At 63.9% G+C, this 22859-nt stretch overlaps 1 protein-coding gene across 1 annotated transcript; it reads right to left on the bottom strand.

Moving 5' to 3' along the window:
• Window positions 1–2089: 2089 nt before the first annotated feature.
• RBM38 (RNA binding motif protein 38) lies at window positions 2090–18055 on the bottom strand. Its single transcript, XM_023626792.2, has 4 exons — window positions 17636–18055; window positions 16712–16835; window positions 16226–16280; window positions 2090–3686 (listed from the first exon to the last, which is right to left on the bottom strand). Exons 1-4 carry the CDS (start codon window positions 17870–17872, stop codon window positions 3383–3385), a joined length of 720 nt encoding a protein of 239 aa, XP_023482560.1. The 5' UTR covers window positions 17873–18055; the 3' UTR covers window positions 2090–3382.
• Window positions 18056–22859: the final 4804 nt, after the last annotated feature.

Genomic DNA, 22859 nt, shown 5'->3' with positions numbered 1-22859 from the left:
TGCTCCACCGGATGCTACAGGGACCGGCCTGTCCCCTCTCTGTTCCCCCAGCCCAGTCCTCCCGGCTCAGCCCGCCCAGCACACTCCAAGCTGGACGGATGATCCCCACCCCAACTGGGTCCTCCGCCAGAAATCTCTGATGTTCATTCGCCGTCAGTGGAATCAGGCTCAGACTGCGTGCTGGCCTCAGTTTCCCTGCCGTTCCTGGCACAGCACCAGCTGCAGGGGACACCACAGGAGAAAGGCAGGAAGCCCCTGCCTCCTGGAGTCGGTGTGGGCATGGGACAGGGACAGACGAGGATGCAGATGAAGGGGGACATGGTTCTGCCTGCGACCAGGGTCAGAGGAGGCTTCTGGGACAAAGAAAGTTTTGAGCTGAGTGCTAAAGGAGGAGCTCAGCCGGGAAAAGCTAGAGGCTTCAACAGCGAGTGCAAAGGCCCTGGGGTGGGCTCTGCCCAAGGAACATTGAGGAGGCCAGTGTGCATCGGGGGCAACGAGGCCAGGACCTCATAGGCCAGAGTGAGAACTTTGGCTTTTCCTTCGAGGACGATGGGGAGCCATGGAGGGCTCTGAGCTGGGGGACGTGACCTCACTTATGGTGAAGAGGACCCCTCTGGTTGTGTGTGGAGCATGGACTGTAGTAGAACAAGGGGCCACTGCGAGGGTACAGGAGACTAGGCTGGTGCCCAGACTGTGGTTGGGAGAAGAGAACAGGGTGAAGAAGGGGCAGATCCCAGACAGGCTTGGCAGGTGGAACCTTCTGGACCTGCCAAGTTGGACGTGAGGGTGAGGGAGAGGCGTTCAGAGCCACCTGGACCTGCATGTCTGGCTCGGCAGCTGTGTGGGAGGGGAGGGTGGGAGGAAGGGACAGACCGCGTGTGTGGGGCCAAGCCCTGCTCTGCAGGTCAGGGGAGGACGGGCGGGCGCCTGGAGAGCCACGGCCTCCAAGCCTTTGCTCAGACTGGCCTCCCCACCAGGAGCGCCGGCTCCAGCCCTTCCTCCGGTCACTAGGAGCCCTTCCGTCCGTCTGCCACTCGGTGCCTCCTTCCCCTGGTGGCGTCCTCTCCTCCCCTGGGGCAGGGGCCTCCCCCATGACAGCATGAGTCACACTGTGCTGAGCTTGCTGGGCGGTGTCTGGGTACCGCTCTCCCTCTGCAGCCTGCACTCACAGCAGGATCATCCTCTGGGTCTCTGCTGTCTCCCCAGCTCCAGCCCTGTCACCTCCCTAAGCTCATCTCCTACCTACTTCCCCCTCACTGTCCCTTCTCCAGCCACACTGGCCTTCTTGCCCCATGCCCCCCGCCCCAGGGCCTTTGCACTTGCTGTTCCCTCTGCCTGAACCCAGTCATTCTCCATCAGCCTGTAGTATTTCCTTCACAGTGCTGATCGGTATCTGAAATTACAGTGTCTCCCTGACCAGATCATACACCCCAACGGGCAGGACCCTATCTGTTTGCGATGACTATCCCCAGTGCTTTGCATGTGACCTGGCACACGACATCGCACAGGATGAACAAATGACTGAGCACCTGGAGGAATGAATGAATTCAGACCTCTCCAGCCTTAACACCCCCTCTGTCAGGCCTCCGTGATGTCCCCAGTGCTGAGGAGTGGCTCCAGTTGAACTCTGGAGACGCTGGGACCATCCCCGGATTGCGGCCCCTCAGCCTCAAACCGAGAACTTCCTTCCTGTGACGCTGCGCCCCCAACGCCAGGGCGCACCCCCTGCCGCTCTGTGCTCTGGGTAGCGCCCGCGCAGGCTCTGCGGCAGCACCCCCTTCTCTTTGGGAGCTGCCCCCTTTCCACGGGGGCTGATGGAGCTGCCATCTCCCCGCCACGCCCTGCCCCGCGCGCATCCTGGGCCCACGCTGAGTTGCCGTCCTGTGGGTTCTCAGCCCCGCTGGGGGGGACGTACCCAGGGCAGGATGTCCCTCCCTCCCTCCTTTGTGGCCGTCCACTCGATGCCCGAGGCGGCGCGGGCCGGCACTGGGGGAGCAGCTGTCCATCACCACTGGCTGCCCGCAGGAGGGCCCGAGGCTGGGTGACCGTGGTGCCCACTGTCCCTCTGAGAGAAAAACTACAGACGAACTTTTTCTTTAAAGAAAACAGGTTTTATTTTTATAATCAGAACATCCTAATAAAAATATTATTATAACATTAGCTACCTTTATCTCCCGGACCCTGAGCCTGTGCCGGGGGCACCGCCAGGCGCTCGCCGGGCCGCAGCCAGAGGCCCCGCTTCCCTGAGGTAGGTCCGGAGGGACAGCCCCAGTGCCCCGCTCCCGGCCAGGCCACCCCTCATCTCACCCTCCCTGCCTCCTCCAAGCAGGGCCGGCCCTCCTGGAGACTCCCCAGGCCCCACCACCCCCTCCAGGAGCCCCCCGGCCTCGCCTCTCCACCGAGCCCCAGGTCTGGCAGCTCGGGGTGGCACCCAACAGGCGGCACCAAGACGGAGGGCAGCACACCATCACGCTCCGAGCCTCCCCACCCAGCTGGCCTGGACGCCGTGGTCCTGCCCACAGCTGCATGCCCTGGGGCCCCATGCCCTCCTGCCCTGGGAGGCGCCGGGTGGCGGGAAGAGGGGCGGGGACAAGCTTCCAAGACAACTTACTGTCGCTGAGCGGGACCTCCTGCTCGGTCCGGAGACGCCCACCCTCCCAGGGCGCCTGCAGGGAGCCAACAGATGCGTGAAATACAGAAACACTGTCACCGTCTCCTGGGGCGGAGCCGTCGACAAAAGGGGATTCCTCAAAGTTACAAATGGGCTCGGGATTCTTGATGGCGGCAATCTCCGTTGAAAAAATAGACTGAAATTCTGAAATCACCTTAGTAGCAAAACTATGATGGTAAGAAAAGAGTTGCGGGGCTTCCCCGGCAGGCAAGGGCGTGGCGGGCTCCTCACGGTTCTGGGCCCTCGGGTCTGGGGGGCCGCCACGCAGAAATGACACACCTCCCGCCGCCTTCACAGCTTGTGCGGATGGAGCTACAATAAATAGGCAACTCCCTTCACTGGTCCTGGGTTCCCTGGAGTAAGGCATCGCTGAGGGGCAGTTTCTGAGCCACCCAAAGGGTGGCCGGGGTCAGTGGCGGTGGAGGAGGCCCCACCGGGCTGCGGGCGACAGGCCCGTGGGCAGCTCAGTGCAGGGATGGCCGGGAAGCTGGAGGAAGCAGGCTGGTGACGAGCGCGAGCTGGGGCGCGTTTTCAGGTAGCCCTCGGGCATTCCTTTCTCTCTAAGTCCACCCTCAAGTCACATCGGGTCCTGGACTCAAGGAGGCGCGGACTACAGGCTGTCCCCGGGGTGCAGCGGGGTCCCGCGGGGTCTCCAGAGGCACAGGTACGGGCACACCCAGAGCACAGTGGCCGCGACGTGGGCCAGCGGCCTCACTGCATCCGGTCGGGCTGCAGCTGCGGGGGCTGGTACTGCACGAAGGCAGTGGCTGTGGGCGCGGCGGCCGACAGGGCCTGGGGCATGGCAGCCGGGTAGCTGTAGCCCACGAAGCTGGCGGCTGTGGCGGGGGATGCGGCGTACGGGTACTGGTCGTAGGCGGCCGGCGGGTACTGGGCGTAGGCGGGGCTGGCTGGCGTGTACTCGATGTAGGGCGAGGACAGTGGTGGCACCGGGGCGGCCGGGATCACCACGCTGGGCTGGACGATGGCTTGCGGGTAGATGTAGTGGGGGGTCAGCCTGTGGGGCAAGCAGAGGGTCAGGGTCGGCAGGCAGAATGGGGCACTTGCGGGCTGCAGGCTGGAGGGGAGCGGCAGGAAGCCAGGCGAGGCCACGCCCCATCCCCAGTCTCCATTCTTCATCTGCAAAATGGGGGCAAGAACGCAACCAGGCTCCCACGCGCACCCGACGGGCCCCTGCACGCACCACACACACCAACGGGGCCCCTGCACGCACCACACACACCAACGGGGCTCCTGCACGCACCAGCCGGGCCCCCACGCACCACACACACCAACGGGGCTCCTGCATGCACCACACACACCAACGGGGCCCCTGCACGCACCAGCCGGGCCCCCACGCGGCCTCTGCTCTGGCTGGTCCGCCACCCACAGGGCTCCCTCCTCCCCTCCTTCTAGTCTGTCCTTGAAGGTCTCCTCCGGGAGAGCCGGCCCCACATCCATCCACCCACCTCGGGCCGGCTCCATGATCTGCGGCCCACGTTTGAAACAATTAAGCATTTTAAGACGGCGAGAGTGGAGTAGCACACCCAGCAGGGCTCACCGAGCACGGTCCGTGGAGGCTGCCCAGGCCGTGCGGCCGGGAGGCCCGTATGTCGTCCCCACCCCCCACCATCCCCACATCCGCCACCCACCAAGTGACACCCTACATGCTTTCTCATCCAGCGTCTGTCTCCCCAGCCAGAGCCCCGGCCTCTCACCACCGCCCAGCGCGCAGCCGCAGCTCCGTGGCTGCGAGGGCCCGGGAAGCAGGTGGCCACGAGGCCAGGCCCGAGCCACGGGAGGGATGCCTTCCGCGTACAGATGGGTCCACGTGCCCTCAGGTCGGCCTTCGCACTGTCATCACATCTCACAACAGAAAACAGGCTCAGGGGTCAGCAGCTTCCCCAAGTCCCCACAGCGACGAGGCAGCGGGCCTGGACTCCAGGACCTCTCTGCCCCCACGCTGGTCCCAGGCTGCAGACTAACGCGCAATACCATCACCGAAGCACCGCTTACAGCGCACCGGCCCTCCACAGTGGGGATGGACGCCCCCATGTCAAAGATGGGGAAACTGAGGCTCAGGAAGGCAGTATTGGTGTGTGTCTGCTCTGCTAACCAACTGCTGGGTGGCCCCGGGCAAGTGGCTGAGCCTCTCGGAGCCTCACACCCGTCTATAACAGCAGCGCCCACGGCACAGAAGACACTGCTCAGTGTCGGGCCCAGAGCACCGTCCTCGGGCAGACGCCACACCCGTCAGCACCAGCATCGCCTCCTCCTCCCCTTCTCCCACCAGCACGAGTCGCACAGGACGGGGCTGCCTGGGGGCGACATGGAGACCCCGCTTCCTTCTGCCCCTAGAAGATGGGCCCAGGCTCCTGGCCCTGCCCCTGCTCCCAAGAGAAGCTGCTTTGAAAGAAAAAGGCAAGCTCTCCGTCCAGGCTCCCCTACACTGGCAGGGGCAGAAGCTGGGGCAGCTTTGGGGAGCAACTGGGCAGCCAGCTGGCCACTGGGAGTGTGTGCTCCCTTCCCCCAGCCAGGTCCCCTTAGCATGCGAGGAGCCCTCGCTCCGGAACAGAGACAGACGAGCTCAGGGGACCACAGCAGCACCTATAGGAACGGTGAAAAACCAGACACCTCGAGCGCCATCCACAGGGGACAGGGCAGCATCCAGTGTCCCTCCAGACCGGGCCACCCCCGGCAGCGAGCAGGGGAGGCCCGAGCTCAGCCCCAAGCTTCTCCCCTCCACACCAACAGGGGAGAAAACCCAGAGGAACGGAGATGCTGTTATGCAGAATTGAGATATTTATGGGAAATGGTGATACGGCTCATGCTAAGAAAACCAAATGTGTTACGCCCATGCTAGGGATGCGTGGAGCTGAATTGTGTGAAACTGCCATTTTCAGAGGTCTGAGAGTCAACTCATGGCAAGTTCGCAGCATGCGCTGTTCTGGATGCACAGAAAAGGCAGAGGGGGCGGAGAGAGCACCACACGTGGGGCTGAACATCTTTGCCAGGCAAATGGGTTCATGCGCATAATCAGGAAGGAAGAGCACTATTTGCAACAGCCGAGAGTTCACACAACCCAAGTGTCCCTCCACTGAGGAATGGAAGAACCAAGCGTGGTGTGTCCACACTTGGGAATATTACGCAGCCACGAAAAGGGATGAGGCTCTGACATCAACATGGACGAACCAGGAGGACATCACGCTGCGTGGAAGAAGCAGAAAGGGCCACACAAGGGATGCTCCCCTGATACGAAAAGTCTGCAGGAGGCAGATCCAGGAGGCAGCAAGTGGTTAGCCCATCGGGGCTTCCGGGAGGGGAAGGAGAGTGAGTGCTGGTGGGTCTCCTTTTGGGGCGATGAAAAGGTTCTGAACTAGATGGCGGGGATGGCTGCACAACTTCGTGAATATACTTAAGGCCTTAAAATGGTAGGTTTTAGGTTATGTGCACTTTACCACAACAAAAGCACACACATAAGGAACACCTCCTGAGCTGGGGGAACCCCCATGGGGCAGAGCCGGCCGGACAACTGGCACTGGGGCCCCAGGGATCTGGCAGCAAACCCCTGGGGCATGAGAGTCTGGGGCACACCAGGCCCCGTGCCTGAGGGGTCCTGGTTCCCCAGACCGCATCCCCCTGACCACAGCTGGCGGCTGGCCCTCCTAGACAGCACAGCCCAGCAGTTGCCATGACAACACACCCACGCTGGCCACAGGCGGCGCCCCACACCCACACGGCTGACCTTTCGCCTGTCTGTCAGGAGGTCCAGGCGGCTTCCGCCAGGGACCCCACGCCCTGGCTTGGCCACGGCACCCTCGCTCCTGCTCCCCCTCCAGGAGCCCCTGCTGTCCAGCCGTCTCCTCCCCCCCCCACCGTGGGAACAGGGCCTCGAACAGAGCCAGGCCTGGGATGAATCCCGCTCGGCCCCCCATGCTGTGACAGCCTTCTCAGCTGCCGGCAGGTCTCAGAGCCAGGAGACCACACAACCCCTGGCCTCCCAGAGCCTGGATTCTAGGAGAGGAACAGGCACCCAAACACACCAACCCATGAGCCAGAGCCAGGACTCCTGGGGGGGGGGGCGCCAAGGAACCGGGGGAGGGGGGCTGCCCGGAGGAGGTGGCAACTTGATGGAGCTGGAGTTCCTGGCCGTCTCCCCTGCTGGATCTCCCGTGAGCGGGGAGGGCTCTGCTCTGACGCCCACGCCTCGCCCACGGCCTGGCTGTGGAAGGTGCTGGGCACAGGGCCCTCGCAGAAAGATGAGGGCCTTCCCCACCGGGACGCGAGTGAGGAGACACGACGAAGCACGCATGCATGCCTTGGCGCAGCGTCCACAATGCCACGGCGTCACCGGGCCCCGCGAGCCACACTCGGCTCCTTCAACCTCAGCAACAGTCCTTATTTGGAGACCACGGGCAGGGTGGCCTGCCTGAGACGCCCCGACACATCCGCTAACGACGTGGGGCCCCGCAGACGCATGTCAGCCGGTCCGGGACCCGTGTGACAGGCCCCGGGTCCTGACACGCCCGCACTCGAGAGCCCTGGTCAGGCCGGGGCCCCGCTGTCCACGGCAGGACCTGCGCTTTACAAACGACCCGCTTGAGGCCCCGCCAGGCAGCCAGCGCTCCCCAGGCCAGGTCAGGACCACCTGGAGCCGCCCTGCTTGGACGTCGGACACAGCAAGGGCGAATACTTTGTCAGTTGGGGAGGAAGGGGGACTCCCCTGTCCCCCGACCTGTGGGGACACTGTGTCTACATCTATTCACCTGTCACCGAGGGCTCTGACCCCCATTCTGTGTGTGGAAAGCCCGGAAGAACTTAGGGAGCTTTCCACAGCCCAAAACAGGGGCTGTTGTTACCCTGTTTCCCAGAGAGAGAAACTGAGGCTCAGAGAGGCCCAAGTGACTTGCACCATCACACAGCCAGGGAGTGGCAAAGCAGAGTCTGACCCCTGTCCATCTGCTGCCCGGGACCTGTGGCCACAAGGACTGGCTGCGGGCTGGGGCCTGTGACCCCAGGCCCAACTCAGGGTCAGCGTGGGCCCCCAGGAGGCCGCCCAGATGGCAGAGCGGCCCCCGTACCATGCGCACCCGTCCAAGAGCCAGCAGCCCCCGGTGATTCCGCCCCCACCAAGGGGCCCAGTGCGTGTACAGAGACCGGCCCCAGACAGGTGCGCGCCCAGACCTGGGTCAGGACGGAAGGAAGGGGCGGCGGACGCTGGGTTCTGCCACACGTGAGGCCCGAGGACAGGGGAGGGGAAGGAAGTCAGGGCCCCGGCAGGCGGGGGACCGAGCCCCAGGCAGTTGCCCCCGTCCGCCCCTCCGCTCTGCACTCAGACGGTGACAGAGCCCCTGCGTCTCAGTCCCCTCGGCTGCACATGGGTCTCGCAGAGGCTGACCGCCGGCTTGCTGTGAGAACCGAAACCCTGCACTGGAACAGCCTTCTCAGCCAGGGCGTCTGTGCCCCCAGGGGACCCTGGGTCACGTCTTGGGCACTTCCGGTTGTCACACTGGGGGCGGGGTGGGGAGTGCCACTGGCTCGGGGGGTGGAGAGCAGGGACCCCGCTCACATCCTCCTTCGCACAGGCCGGCCCCCTGGGGAGCACCGTCCAGCACCGTGCTGAAGCCCAGACCCCACCTCAAACCCCCAGGAGAAGGGCAAGGACGAGGACTTCTCACTGCTCTCGTGACCACAGAGCTGGGGGCGTGCACACACACACACACGTGCACACACACATCACACACGGGAACCCGCTGAGCTCCTCGGTGAGAAAGCAAACCAAGCCAAACTCTGGCAGCCCCTCGCCCCGCCCACCGCCAGCCCCACTTCCTCCTCCCAGCCCCAAACCGCCCTGTCACTTCTCTTCTGCTCTGCTGTCCTCCCTCCGAGGATGTAAGCCACACGAGGGCAGGGACCTGGCCTTGACCGCTGGGTCCCGAGGGCCCAGCACAGCATCAGTCGAGTGCCGAGGGCCTCGGGCAGGCCCCAGCCTTGCCAGCACCTGGTGGCAAAGGAGCCCCCCCAGGGTCACCGCTGCTTCCTGGGCCAGGAGTCGCAGCCCCTCAGAAGGCGGAGGAAGAGGCCCAGCCTGGAACCGCCGATGCCCGGCACAGCTCTGCTCGGCAGGGCACAGCCGGGACCCCTGGAGGCAGAACCTGCCGGCCTCAGTCCAAGGCTGGCTCTGCTGCCTGTTAGGTGCCTGGCAGCCTCGCACTGCCGCGTGGGCCGGGACCACCCGGGGGGCTGCCGTGTGGATTTAATGCTCGGCACACTCCAGAGAACTCGGCAGCACCAGTGACCCCGTCCTGGGGCCCGAGGGAGGGGAAGCACAGCTCCCCCACTGCCAGGACAGACGGAAGGCCGTGCCTCTCATCGGGCCCTCAGCCCCAGCCCCAGGGAGGGCAGCCCGGGAGCCCGGGAGGGAAAACGGACCAGCCAGCCGGACAGTCAGGTTCAGGGGTCGCAGCTCAGTGGCTGGGTGACCCAAGGCCCCCCAGCGTGGCTCCTGCCTGGCCCGGCGTTGCTGGGACTTGCAGGGTTGGGGTCTCGCACCCTTGTCTCGGCATAGTCCCCCACAGGCCCATCTCTGCCCCGGGGACACAGAGCCGTGGCAACTGGACCCAGCGCCTCCCTCCTTTGCAGCGTCTCCAGAAGCCCCAGAGCCACAAGGGCCTGGTTTCCGTGCTTCCTGTCCCTCCTCAGAAAGCCTCCACCCCTCCGCTGGGACCCCAGGGCGTCCACACGAGATGCTCCTGTTTCCCAGAACTAACCCCACTGCACCGCAAAGCCCAGGCAGAGGGACGGAAGGAGGTGGAGCCAGGCAGACGGGCGCACAGGCCCGAGGGACAGCTCGGGGAGCAAAGCAAGCCCCAAGCCCCCAGATCATGGTGGGGGCTGCAGCTGGCCAGGCTAAAAGGGCCAGACCACCCCAGAGGGACATCAGCTCAGGCTGAGCCCACCTGGACCAGCTCCCGGGGGGCCAGGGCAGCCCAGGCCGCCGTCCAGCACCCTCTGCTCAAAGGGGAATGGGCCAACGTCTCCGCTCGGACCCCTCACCCCCAGGGTTAGCAAGGACACCCAGGGGCACCCCAGCTGACATGCCCAAAGGAGACCAGGGGTCCAGGGCGAGAACCCAGAGTTCAGATCCTGGCCATGCCTGTCCACGTCCCTCAGCCCTCTCTGGCCTCAGTTTCCCCATCTGTAAACGAAGGATGCCATAGAGCCTGGAAGAGCCTCACTGGGTCCCTGGATGTCCCTTTGGAAGGCAGAGGTCTCAGGGCTCCGAGCAGCAGGGTCTACGAGCTCCCTGGCAGGCAAGGGGTTGCTGACAACAGCCAAGGGCAGCCGGCGTCCCAGAGACAGACGCCCACACTCCGCACACTCGAAGCAGAACTCCCAGCGAAAAAGGAGTCAGCTGCCGCCCGGGAGGACTCGTTCTGAACGCAAGGCCACCCCCGAAAATAAAAATAAAAAAGGCAAATGAGCCCCTTTCACTTTTTCTCCTCTCTGGAGGTTTTGCCCACTGTGCTGCAGACGCCCGTGGCTGATGGGGGCAGGACTTCAGGCCTCTGGGCTGGGGGAGGAGCCTGCACGTGGGCCACCAGCGCAGGCAGGAAACCAGGCCACCGCGGGCCTCCCGGGAATCCCCAGAGGCGGGGACATCCAGGCTCTGTGGGGCCATGAGCTAACAGGCAAGTGCGGGGCAGCGGGACGCAGCAGGTGAAACCTCTGCCATGGGACGTGGACGAGGCCAGTCCTGGCCCAGAATCTCCACTGCAGCCTGTCCACGCCCCAACTGCTGCTCCTCCCCCAGGGCTGCACCCAACACTGGCCGCCCTCACCGCCAGGACCAGCCCGACCTTCCGCTGCACAGGCCCAGAGCTCTGGAACCTTCTTGGACTCCTCTTTCTTTCAAACCTTCCTTAAGACATATTCAGAATCCCACCCTTCCTAGCACAGCGCTGGTCTCGGCAGCCACCATAGCCTTGCCCAGATCACCTCTGGGTCCCCTCCTGGGGCCTCCATCCTGGCCTCAGTGGTCCAGGCCCACCCAGCAGGCAGACGATGCTCCAAAGGCACCAGCGACGGAGCCCTCCTCCACTCACAGCCCCACGTCACTCACAGTAACGTCCGAATGCCACCCGGGACCACCAGGTCCCACACGAGGCAAGGGCCCCTGCTGGGCCCTGACCCCCCATCTCCCACTTCCCCCCATCTCTCCTGTCGGCCTCCCCCGTGGCCAGCTCCTCTCCCTGCACAGCCCCTGCTGCCCTCTACGGCCTGATCGTTCCCTTTTTTGTTTGTCCCCTGCTGCTGCAGGATGCTCTGTAACTGTCAACTGGGACCGGGTCTCCCTTCATCCCCACAGCGTCCCCAGCTTGGCACAAAGCAAGCAAATATTTGTCAAACCAACTGACTGAATGAACGCACAGCTTCCTCCTTCCACCACGTGGGAGGGGCTGGGAAAGGATCCAGACGCCCCTCAGTGCTCTGCAGGGCACTCATCGCATCCACACAGCAGATGGGGAAACTGAGGCTCAATGAGGAAAGTCATGAGATAAAGGGGGCACAGAGACAAAGCGCGAGAGGGGCCTCCAGACTCCTCCCCTGGTGCTCTCTCCACTGCAGCGTGAAGGGGGCCCAGCGGCCCGCATGCCCTGCTCCGCGTCCCCCAGGGGCTGATGGAAACACTGTGCCAGCCCCAGGTCAGGCCTCTCGCCTGCACCCAGGGCTTCCGGTCGAGGCTCTCCAGCCCAGCAGAAGGGCCCCTCCTGAGGGCCAGTAGCGACGGGGTGAGGAACTCGTCCTTGGGGAGGGACCCAAGACGCCCCGAGGGCTGGTTTCTGTCATAGCAGACGGGGACAAACAACAGGTGTGCAAGGGCGCCTGCCGGGGCCACACGCCGGCCCCCGCCTCACTCCAGTGAGCTGCCAAACAGGAAGCTACGGTGTGGGGGCAGGCAGGGCCACCCCAGACAGCCTGAAAGTAAAAACAGGCCACGGCACGTGACACCACCGGGGGAGAGGGCACCGGCTTCCGCCCACCCCACAGCCTCTGCTCTGACCTCACTTCCTGCCGTGCACCCACGGTGCTGACCCCCTGACGGCACTGACTCCCCATGATGCTGACCTCCCCACCCTGCTGACCGCCCCCACAGCACTGATCTCCCCATAGCACTGACCCCTTGACAGTGCTGACCCCCCACGGCGCTGACCCCCCATGGTGCTGACCCCTCACTGACCTCCCTAAAGCTCCGACTGCCCCCATGATGCCAACTCCCCCCAGGGCACTGCAAATCCCCGGGCTTGATTTTTATTACTTCATGTCATGAAATAATGATAAAAATTTCAGAAAGTTACAGCAACAGTAGAGAGGTCGTGTGCACCCTCCCGCAGCGCCCAGCACATCACCACAACCAGGAGCCTGACGCGCGGCACGTGGCGACCAACGAGGCACCAGGCCTTGTCAGATGTCCCCGTTCCTCACGCGGGCTAACTTGGGGACGCCCTGGCGCGTCCGTCTCCAAGACTCTCACGCACAGATCATCTCCCCAGTGTTACGACCACAAGGCGCACCGCTCGGCCTCGGCCAGGGCGCCATCACCACGGCGCCCCACGGTGCAGACCGCTCCTAATGGTGGGCTCCCCTGCTGGAAAGTGCCCTGAGGTGGGAGCCGACCGTGTCTTCCTTATTCCGAGTACCTTGGGCACAGGGCTGGCACACAGCAGGCGCTCAATAAATGCTCTATAGGTCCTGCCTGGCCTCGTGTGCTCCGCCCTTGCAGAACATGGACATCTTCCTGCCACTCCCTGTCCCCTCCCGCCCTGGTGACCCAGGGGCTCGGCTCAGACCCTCCGTGAGCACACGACCATGGCCTGGTGATGGCGAGGGTGGCAGGTCTCAACCTGGGCACCGAGGACCTTCCCACGGAGGGGACAGGGGTCCCGGAAGCTACAGGTCAAGCGGGGTGCACACATGCCCGGGAGGTGGTCCCATGGCCTTGTTAGTCCCGAGGGCTGGCTCTGATTTGCCCAGGAGCTGACCAGAGGGAGGGGCTGGGCCTCGTGAAGGAACCAGGGCGCTGGAGCCCCAGCTCAGGCCTCTGCCCCGCGCCGTGTGTGCTCAGGCAAGCTTCTCCTCCCCCGGGGCCACACAGGCAGCCACGCAACAGACCCCATCACGGGACTGCACAGACGCGTCACCGACAAATCCCGGGCCTTCCCGTGAGCCCGCCCCGACTGATGGGCTCCACATATGGCCACTCCCTCAGTGCGCATCAGCCCTGCGAGGGGCACCATCCCCGACACGGACCAGGGATGAGCCCAGAGAGGAGGGTCTGGGCCTGGCCTTGAGCCCAGCACGGAGGGTGGGGACCACCTGGCAGCCCTGAGGACCCTGTCCTGTGGTCTGGGCCCACAGGGCCTGACCCCATGCCTGGCACGGAGCGGGCTCACAGCGAACAGGCATGGAGCCCAGACCAAGGCCCCCTTAAGAACATGGGAGGGCTATGCCCAGAGGAGCAGCTGGCCCTTCAAAAATAACCCAAGAAGTGGCTCCAAGTGCAGCCAGCCCCGGGACAAACCTTGGATCCTGGCAGGCCTCCGGCTCAGGCGAGGACAGACGCCCCCTGACGCCACGAGGCCCCTTCCAGGAGGCTCTGCCTGGACACGGGCCCTCTCCCCACGGCCGTGACCTTGCCTGCAGCCCACAGCGGCTGCCCGGCCCCCAGCTGGCAGAGAGCCGCTCAGCTGGGCGGCCTAGGCTGCAGCTGTCTCCTACCGCAATGGAGCCGCTTGTCCCCTGGCCTCCCCAAACCCCAGGCCTCGGCCCACACACAGTTACATGACAGAAACACACAGGCCGAGGCAGGTCCTACAAGACCCCGTCCAACTTAAAACAAGGACAACTGAGGGAAGAGGATCCAAGCAAGAGGCATAAGTGTGACAGTCCCCTACAAATCTTCCCACGCTGACGTCCACTACCCGGCGGGCGAGGGCTGCGTGGGGCCGCAACCAAAAGTGGAGTTGCCTAGGCGTACGAGGGCAGCGGCTCCAGGAGAGGGGCCGGGCAGGAGGGGGGCTAACGGGCTCCCAGACCCGGGCTGCCTGCCGCCACCGGCCTGACGTTCCGGGCGCTGAGTCAGGCCCGTGCCCTGGCTGATTGTTTGCAGAGACAAAAGGGACGCTGACGGCCCAGCTCTGTGGCCAGCAGCCTGGCCCAGGCCCCTCCGGGCAGGACCCCCAGGAGCCCCTCCCGTGCCTGGGCCCAGGCAGGCCTGTGGGGAGGGGGCGACTGGGAGCAGCCTCGGTGCCCTGGCCACGGAGACTTGAGCTGGCCGGCCCTCCTGACCCCACGGCCATCTGGGTCTCCGCCCCTTGGCAACCAGCAGCCAGAGTGAGGCTCGTCCCAGGGATTAAACGCCAGCCGGCGGACTTAGTTACACAACATTGTCGCCTGAAGTCGGGAGCACACAGCTGTAAAATGTGTGACCGACTCTGACGACCTGCACATGGTGGCACTCTGGGGACCAGCAGGGGAAAGGCCGGGGCGCCCCTCCTGCCCACCCGCCCCAGGGAGCAGTGGCCGAGAGCCTGGGCTCTGGGGCCAGCCCATCCGGGTTCCAATCCCATCACCTCGGCCACCCTGGACAGGGTGTTAATCTCTCTTTAACCTTTCTTTGCCTCAGTTTCCCCATCTGTGAAGCAAGGACAGTATCAGTCCTGACCCCTGAGGGCTGCCGGGAGGACAGAGAGAACGTGGAGAGCACAGAGTACCCAGCCCTGCACAGACCCTCGGTTAGGAAGTTATCAGTCCTATTTTCCAGGGGACGAAACCAGAGGCTCAGGAAGAGGATGTCACTTGCCAAACGGACCCAGCTGGTAAGCAGCAGAATCAGAACTCACACCCAGGCCCACAGGCTCCAGTGGCCAAGCACGGACAGTGACGCTGGCGTCCCAGAGGCAGCACCGCAGGTCAAACCGGGCCCAGCGGTGGGCAGGGAAGGTGCTGCCGCATTTTACACCTGAAAGAGCCGCTGGCACTGGAGGCGGATGGCCCAACCTCTGTGCAGCTGGCCTCTGCCCCTGGCAGCTGGTGTAGACCCGAGGAACAGCGCCAGGGCTACGAAAAACAAGGCTCACTCTCCTGGGGCGGCCTGAGTCCCAAAGAGGAAGAGCCTGGGGTGACGATTGGAGACCGGGGTATCCCCAAACACCTTCCAAGACAGCTCCAGACATCTCTGAAGCAGGTCCCAGGGCGAGAGGGAAACCCAGAACCACCTGCTCCCCGCGCCCTGGGGGCTCCCTCCCAGGTGGACAGACTGGGAGCTGAGCTCGCACATATCCACCAAGCCATGCGGAAGCCACTGTGCCGCCACAGACGCTGCCTGTCGGGCCAGCACCCGGGACGGCGGGCACACTGCAGCTCCTCGGTCACCTGGCCGACCAGCCCAGTCCACCCGAGCCCGGCTACCCACCCTGCTCCTGCCCCTGGTCCACGTGCCCCAGAAAGCGAGCTGCTCCTTAAACTGCGCCTCTCGAGGGCAGGTGCACACACACACACACACACACACACACCTGCCACACAAAATCGAGGCCTGGGACTTGGTCTCTGCTAGCTTCAGAAGTGCTAACATTCTACAAGAGGGGCCTGTTCCCTAACTGCCTCTCCACCCCCAGAACGACCTCTACCCCCATCAACCGCTCCTGCACTGGGGCACACAGCCGACGTCAGCCACGGGGCTGGGAAGCCGAGCACACGCAGGCTCCCTGGGCCCCTGAAGCGTGTGTCTGTCCTGCCCAAGCAGCTGCCAGGCCTTATTAGATGTTAAAAAAATAAGAGGCGGGAGAGGAGGCCTTTTTCGGATGGGGAGAGTGGGACACGCTGCCCCAGAGCACGTCAGACAAAAGGCTGCAGGCCCCGCCCACTGGGGCCCGGGACATCTGGGCCTGATCCTGCCTCACCTGCCGCCCCTTTCACAGACATGGAACCCCGGTCAGCAGTGACCTGCTGCCGCCATCTGTCGGGCACCGGAGCAGGCCAGGGGGGGCGTCCCAAGAAGAGCCTAGGCCAGCTCTAAGAAGGTCACAATCACTTCCAGAGTGCCCATCCTAAGACCTCCACTCCTAGAACTCCAGGAGCAGCAACCATCCCCATTTCACAGGGGAGGAACTGAGGCACAGTAAGCTGCTGGGGGTCACACAACTAGGAAGGGGAAGCTGGGATACGAACCCAGGCAGCAGGCCCCAGAGCCCAGGTTCCCCATCTCTGCAGTGTGGCCTCTGCCAGGGGGAAAATGGGATCCTCCTTCCCCAGTCCTCTCAGCTCGCCCCCTCGCCACCCCTACAAGGCAATCACGTTTCTGGAAGCTTGGAGATCGTGCCGGTTCTCAGACACGGAAAGGTGGCTGCAGACAGCACAGCGAGGCTGCTGGGTTGGTTGGCGGTCCTGCAGTGAAGGACGCCCTCGCACCCATGGGTGCCCACAGTGGGAGACCCAGGAAGGTCACAGCCCACTCGGCCTGGTCTGCCCCCACCCCCACCAGCCACGTCCACTCACCCGTACGTGCGCTGGACCAAGGTGGGGTGCAGCTGCTGGACGCCGATGGCAAAGCCTAAAACGAGAGACAGCGGGGGGCTCGGCCTCACTCAGGGAAGCGAAACCACCCATCCCCACACCTTGAATCAAAGAGAAGCAGCTTCCCCTCCCCTCCCAGACCACCCCCACGTGAACCCCAAGCTCAGCCGAAGCAGGCCTGGGGCCCCGGGTGTTCGTCCTCCGGGGGCCAACTTCCTCTCTCGAGGACAGCTGACAACTGCTCGAGGCACCCCCCCACACCCTGTCCCACCAGCGCACGCGGCTGGAAGAAGGGGTCCAGCCCTGAGCTGGGGAATGACTGCCCTGTGACGGCTCTGCGAGCACATGATAGCCGACTGCCACTCCTGGGCCAGGGCGCGGGGGGAGCTTTTTCCACCCCACAGACACCGAGATACCGACGCTGAATATAGCAACCGAGAAGAGCCAGGAAGGGAAACACAGACTCACCCGGCTGGAGGCTCCGCGGCTTGGCACCCAGATAGGCCAGGTTCACGTTGGCCTTGCGGCCGTCGATGTTGGGGTTGGGGTCTTTGCAAGCCCTCTCAGCTGCCGCCCGGTCGGCCATAGTCACCTGGAGGAACAAGGAGGCATCAGGGGCTTCCCTTGCGGGTAGGGGGAGCAGAGGGCGCTGCCCTGGGACAGGGTGCTCACTTCCCTCCACCGGGGGTGCCAGCTACCCAGGGCGCTGGGCCAAGGCCCCTCTGACCGGGCCTGGGGCCCTCCCACAAAGCTGCCGCCGGGGTTCCAGCTCCTCCCTCCAAGTTGAAGCGCTGGGAAACCTTGCCTTCAAGGACAGACACAGTCCCCAGGGGAGAGGGGCACCCCAAAAGGGAGGCAGGGGCCCGAGCCGGGCCTGCCCGCCAGCGGGGCGTGCATTTCCTCATGGGAGGGGTTTGGGGACACCGTAGTTAGAAGGGAAGTAGGAGGCTGTCTTCGAGCCGCTTTTTACTTAAGTTGACGTTTATCTGGGGCGCGCGAGGGGGCTGCTGGAATATACGGGGCGGCTTGCTGAAGGGCTCCGAAGCGGCCTAGGGTGAAGCCTCCGCTCCTCGCCCTCTTGCTGCTCCAGGAAGTCCCGAGAGTAGTCACCTGTCCCCAAAGCCTCTCCACAAACTTAGGAGTCCTCCTTGAGCATAGCGGCTCCGCTTTTTAACCCGGCGCGGGGTGGGGGCAGGGAGGCAGGCCAGGGGAGGCGCGGGCGGCACCGGCTGGAGCTCGAGCCGCCGCCCCGGAGCCGGAGCCCAAGAGGGGGCAGCAGGTGCCGGCGCGGCGGAGGCGCCCCGGGCGCTGGGCGTGCGCCCGCCGTTGACTCAGCGCCCCGGGCCGCGATAAGCGCGGGGCGGGTGCGCGCCCGGCCGCGGGGCCACTTACGAAGCCGTAGCCGCGGGACTTGCCCGTCTGGCGGTCGGTGATGACCACGGCCTCCTCGATGTCCCCGAAGCCCTCGAAGTACTTCCTGAGCGAGGCGTCGGTGGTGTGGTAGGGCAGGCCGCCCACGAAGATCTTGGTGAATGTGGTGTCCTTCTGCGAGCCGTGCATGGCGCCGGGGGCGGCCGGGGGCCGCGGGAAGCCCGCGCTCGGGGCGCACGGCGCGGGCTGCAGCAGCATGGGGGGCGCCCCGCCGCCTAGGGACCCGGGCCGCGCGGGGCTGCGCTCATGGGGGGCGGCGGGGAGCGAGCGGGCAGCAGGGGCGCCGGGCCAGCCGCCGGGCCCGTCCACTCGCGGGCCGCTCCCGCCGTGCGCACCGCGCGCTGCGCTGCGCTGCGCTCCGGCCGGCGCTGCGGGCACTCTGCGCCCCGGCGCCCGCCCCCCGGCTTTGTAGCCGGCCCCGCCCCCGGCCCGCCCCGGCCCCGCCCCCGGCCCGCTCGGCCCGCCCCGCCCCGCGCGCGGGGGCCGCCGGGAAGCGTAGTCCGGCCCGCGCGCCCCGGGGAGCCCGGGGGCTGGGTGCGAGCGCGGGTAGGGGCGCGTCCGGGCCGGTGGTAGCCGCTGCGCGAACGTTCTTTGCCGAGCAGCGATTCCGTGCCCAGCCGGTCCCCGGCGCCTGCCCTCGTGGAGCGCACAGTCTAGCGAATCAGGTGTAAACGATTCTTAACGTCGTAGTCATTGAGTCAACATTTGTCCGGGTGCTAGCTGGGGTGCAGCAACACGTCACCCTAAGAGGTGAAATGATTTGGGTTTTATATATAAATATAATTCTTTCGACGAATATTTATAGGGCCTCTTACGCGCCAGGCCCTCCAGGGTGGGGGCTGCAGCGATGCGGAGAACACTCCCCAGCCCCCAGAGCTTCAGAGACAATTCAACACACAGTTAAATGCACATTATACAATCAGGAAGGAAAGGAATCGGGTGCTGCCGTCCAGGAGGGCCCACGAACGGCCCAAGGCCCTTCTGAGGGGGGTGACTGGGCAAGGGGACTAGTTTTGGCCTTTTCAAAAGTCCATCCCTGTCAACGGCTGGTGTCAGGGTTCCCTCCATCTGCGTGGGCGACCCTTGGGGAAAAGCAAGCAGAGGGAGTCCGGTTCCCTCTGTCCTTGTCCCCACCCACAGAAACAGGCCCACCCCGGGGCCTCTGCAGACGTCACACCAGGCAAGACTGGCTGCAGAATTTTCAGGGCCCTTTGTTCAAATGTATTAGGAATTTCGCATCTGACAGTAGAGCATTGACACAAGCGTGGGACCTTTCTGATCGCTGGGATGCTTGTGCAGGTCACCACCCTTGAAGCCGGCCCTGGCACCAGCATGCCCCATCCATGGGTCACACCACAGTGCCAAGCCCGGCTCTGGGGTCTCAGATCCTCCCCATGTCCAGGCACCAGCGCAGTGACGGCCAGTTCAGTGGGGGAACAGCAGCTCTGAGTGGGGTCACTCCTGGCCCCGCCCTATGGCCTCCTCTCTGACCGTGGGACCCGGTCTGAGGTCTGCAGGGACTGGAAGTAGCGCCCAGCGGGCTGAGGGGGACGGGAGGCAGGCAAAGTGGTTGCTGTCTTTCAGGTGTTGATCCAGTACCTTCTTTGCCAGGCGGCCCCTGACTCCAGGCCCACACGACCCTGTTTCAAGCCCTGGACCCCCTGACCCCACTCTCCCCCCGGCGGCCCTGTAAGTCTGAGCCTTCCTTCCCCCAGGCCCCCTCCCTAGCCCCTCACACTGGGAATGGAACCCCGAGTCTTCAGAGAGCCTCCTGGGGACACACTTTCCTGTTCCACCTCATTTCCCCCTTTTCTTGTCACTCACTGTTCCTCCAGCTCCCCAGGCACACTGCCTCGGGGTCTTTGCCCCCTCGCGGGACCTTTGTCCTGCATTTCTCTGACCTTCAGCGAACTTTCCATGTCACCAAGCCCCATGCCCCTACTTGCCGGTTGAGGTCTCTCTCCCCTGCTAGGAGGGACCTAGAATGCTTTGCTCAAGCTGTAGGGCCTGGCAAGCAGAGGGCCCTCGGGAAACGTTTGTTGAATGAATGCACGATGGAACAAAGGAGGCCGGGAGAGCTGTCCACCAGACAAAGGACCCTCCGAGCATCCTCTGAAAACTTTGATTAAAGTGTGACCTACACTTGCTGGGTCAGGGAAGGTGACCACTGCCCGGCCGCGTGATCTCGGGTAAACTGGGTCCTTTCGTCGGGCCAGTTTCCCCTTCCGTGACAGCCAGGGCCTCTCTGAGGCTGTCCCTAGCCACGGCACACGCCCCAGGACGCGGGCCGCCGAGGCTCCCGGCCTACAAGTCCCAGCGGCGCCCGGGCGCCCCGCCCAGCCCGGCCCGGCGCCCCGCCCATCGAGGCAGCGTGCGGAGGTGGGCCCCCGGCGCACTGCCGCCCCGGCGGCGGGCGGCTGCGGAGCACGTGCTGGCGCCGCGGGGGCCGAAGGGCGCGACCCCGGGCGTCGGGGGCGGCGGCCCAGCGCGGGGACGCGGGGCCCGAGACCCGGAAAGCGCAGCACGCGGGCGGGCGCGCCGCGGGCACCTCGCGCGCCTGCCGCCCGGAAGGGGCAGCGGGGCAAACGCATCTAGAAGAGCGGATGCCTGGGTCCCGGTTCGGGTCCGTTCACCAGTTCGCCCCTGACCCATTGGGCTTCCGCATCGCCAACCCGCGCCCCTGTCGGGTGGCCCCACGTCCCCACGTGTCACCAACTTCTGCCTGAGCATCAGCCATTTACCGCACACATACTTGTTAATGGCCCATCAGGTGGCAGACGGGGGTTTTAGGCCACACGGAGACGGCGGGTAGGAAACACGTACCCCCCGCCCTCCCCACGCGGACACACACACGCGCGCGCACACACATGGGCGCGCACACACGAGCTTACCTTTTAGGAGAAGAGAGACAATGACTGACTGAATGAATATTACATTTGTATTTGGGTAAATGTTCCAGGCAGGCGCTGAGGAGGGAGCAGAGCGGGTCAAGAGTGACAGGTGTACTGAGAGCCCCAGAAGGCCTCTGGGAATTGGCAGAGCAAGCAGCGGAGCCAGAGCCACGTGGGCACAGGGAACAGTGGAGGGAACAGAAAAGCGAAGGCTCCGAGGTGGGAGACAACCACCAACATTTATCAAAGATTTTTATATTTTTTAAACTTTTTAAAAAGATTTTATTTTTCCTTTTTCTCCCAAAGCCCCCCAGTTCATAGTTGTGTATTTTCAGTTGTGGGTCCTTCTAGTTGTGGCATGTGGGATGCCGCCTCAGCATAGCCCGATGAGTGGTGCCATGTCCACGCCCAGGATCCGAACTGGTGAAACCCTGGGCCACCGAAGCAGAGTGCACGAACTTAACCACTTGGCCACGGGGCAGGCCCCTATCAAAGATTTTTTGAGTGCCCGGCACTTTTATGTGGTCAAGCCTCACACACCACTAAAGTCATAAAGGTCAGTTGCCTTGGAATGCCTATCTGGGGTCAGGTCCTCGACTGGGTGACTCACATACATTAATCTGGTGATTTAACCTCAAAGCGGCCTTTGTCATGGGTGGTACTCTCAGCCCAGTTTTGAGAGGGAAGGCACTGAGGCTCAGGGTGGCTTCCCCAAGGGCATCAAGGGCAGTCATGGCTGGCCAATCAGTGATCCCATTTTATCTTCAAGGAGGCCTTGTCTGCCAGCCTTGAGAGCCAGGCAGGTGGGACCTCAGAGAGGTTAGGTGAAGTGAGGTCTCAGTGGAAGTCTGTTGAGCTTCTGTGAAAGCTTCCACTCTTCTGCTAAAAGAGATAGCAGTAGCTGGTATTAGCCCCTCAGTGTGGGGGAGATGTCTGGAGCTGTGGCAGCCATCTTGTGGCAAAGTCCAAGAGACTCTCAGACACCAGTGCGGATACCACTAAACCCAGGGGACATTTGGCAACACCTGGAGATGTTTTTGGTTGTCACAACTTGAGGGAAGGATTGCTACCGGCATCTAGGATGTGGAGGCCAGGGAAGCTGCTAAATATCCTACAGCGCACAGGACGGACCCCCACAAGAAAGAATTATCCGGCCCCAAGTGTCAATAGTGCTGAGATTGAGAAAGCTTGTGCTAAACCAATGCCAACAACCAGCCTCCTCATTATGCAAGAAAAATAAATCCCGAGGTGTTCAAGCTGCTCGTAGTTGGGTTTTCCGTGATGACAAGGAAAAGCATTCTCGAACAATGCAGGCGCAGATGCGGGTTGACGACTGCCACTGAAGTGGCCAGCACAGCCTGGCGAGGGGCCATCCCTCCCCACTTCCCTCAGTCCCTGTGGCCTTGGGCTGGTGTTCCTCCTGCTAAAGCCCCAGCCCTTTGTCACACAGGCATCCGGAGGCCGAGGGAGAGAGTGGGGACATGCAAACGGGAGGGCTGCTCGGGGCAAATGCCACCCACTGCCGGGCCCTGCGCACAGCCTCTCCCCCACAGGACACTGTCCCAGACCCGCAGTTCTGCGTGTGGCAAATGGAAAAGGCCCCGTCGCCGTGCCCACTACTCACACGTGCCTGACACAGCTTGCCCAGGAGACGGCTGAGCGCCGAGTCCCACCTCGCTGACTTTGTCCCTGTCCCCACGGGGAGAGCCTGGACTCAGGCCCCTGCTCTGGAAACGCTGACCCTCGACTGAGACGGTGCCCTGGTGTGGGCGCCTGTTATGGGCTGAAGTGTGTCTCCCCAAAAATATGTGCCAGTCCCTAACCCCTGGTATCTGCAAAGTGACCTTATGTGGAAATGGAGTTTTTTTTTAACATAATCAATTTAAGAGGAAGCCCTACTGGGTCAGGATGGGGCTTCATCCATGCCCGTCGTCCCTATAAGAAGGCCACGTGAGGACACTCGGGGAGAACCGTGTGCTGCGGGAGGGCGAGGGCAGGCGATGCACCTACAAGCCAAGGATGCCCCGCTGCCGGCCAGCCCAGAGGCTTTGGGAAACGCCTGCAGGGAACTGCCACCCATCCCAGGGCCTCCGGGGGAGCGTGCCCGCCCACACCTTGAGGTTGGACTTCCGGCCTCCAGAACTGGGAGAGAAGTCATTTCTATTGTTTCAGGCCACCTAGTTCCTGGTCGTTTGCTGCAGCGGCCCCAGGAAGCTAGCGCGGGCTCACCTCAGCCGCAGGGGAGAGCAGGACACAGCCCCAAGCAGACGGGGACATGCACTGGTTGCACTCCT

This window comes from Equus caballus, chromosome 22 (assembly GCF_041296265.1).
Source record: "Equus caballus isolate H_3958 breed thoroughbred chromosome 22, TB-T2T, whole genome shotgun sequence".
NCBI classification, from domain to species: Eukaryota; Metazoa; Chordata; class Mammalia; order Perissodactyla; family Equidae; genus Equus; species Equus caballus.
Note: the sequence above shows the minus strand (reverse complement) of the source record. Positions and strands in the feature narration are given on the sequence as shown.

What these genes read in the sequence shown, in the direction of transcription:
- RBM38 (XM_023626792.2), bottom strand. Translation starts at nt 17,872, where the DNA reads ATGCTGCTGCAGCCCGCGCCGTGCGCCCCGAGCGCGGGCTTCCCGCGG. An exon ending in AGTCCCGCGGCTACGGCTTC is followed by an intron (nt 16,836 to 17,635) that starts GTAAGTGGCCCC and finishes TTGTTCCTCCAG; the next exon opens with GTGACTATGGCCGACCGGGC. An exon ending in GCCGCGGAGCCTCCAGCCGG is followed by an intron (nt 16,281 to 16,711) that starts GTGAGTCTGTGT and finishes CTCTCGTTTTAG; the next exon opens with GCTTTGCCATCGGCGTCCAG.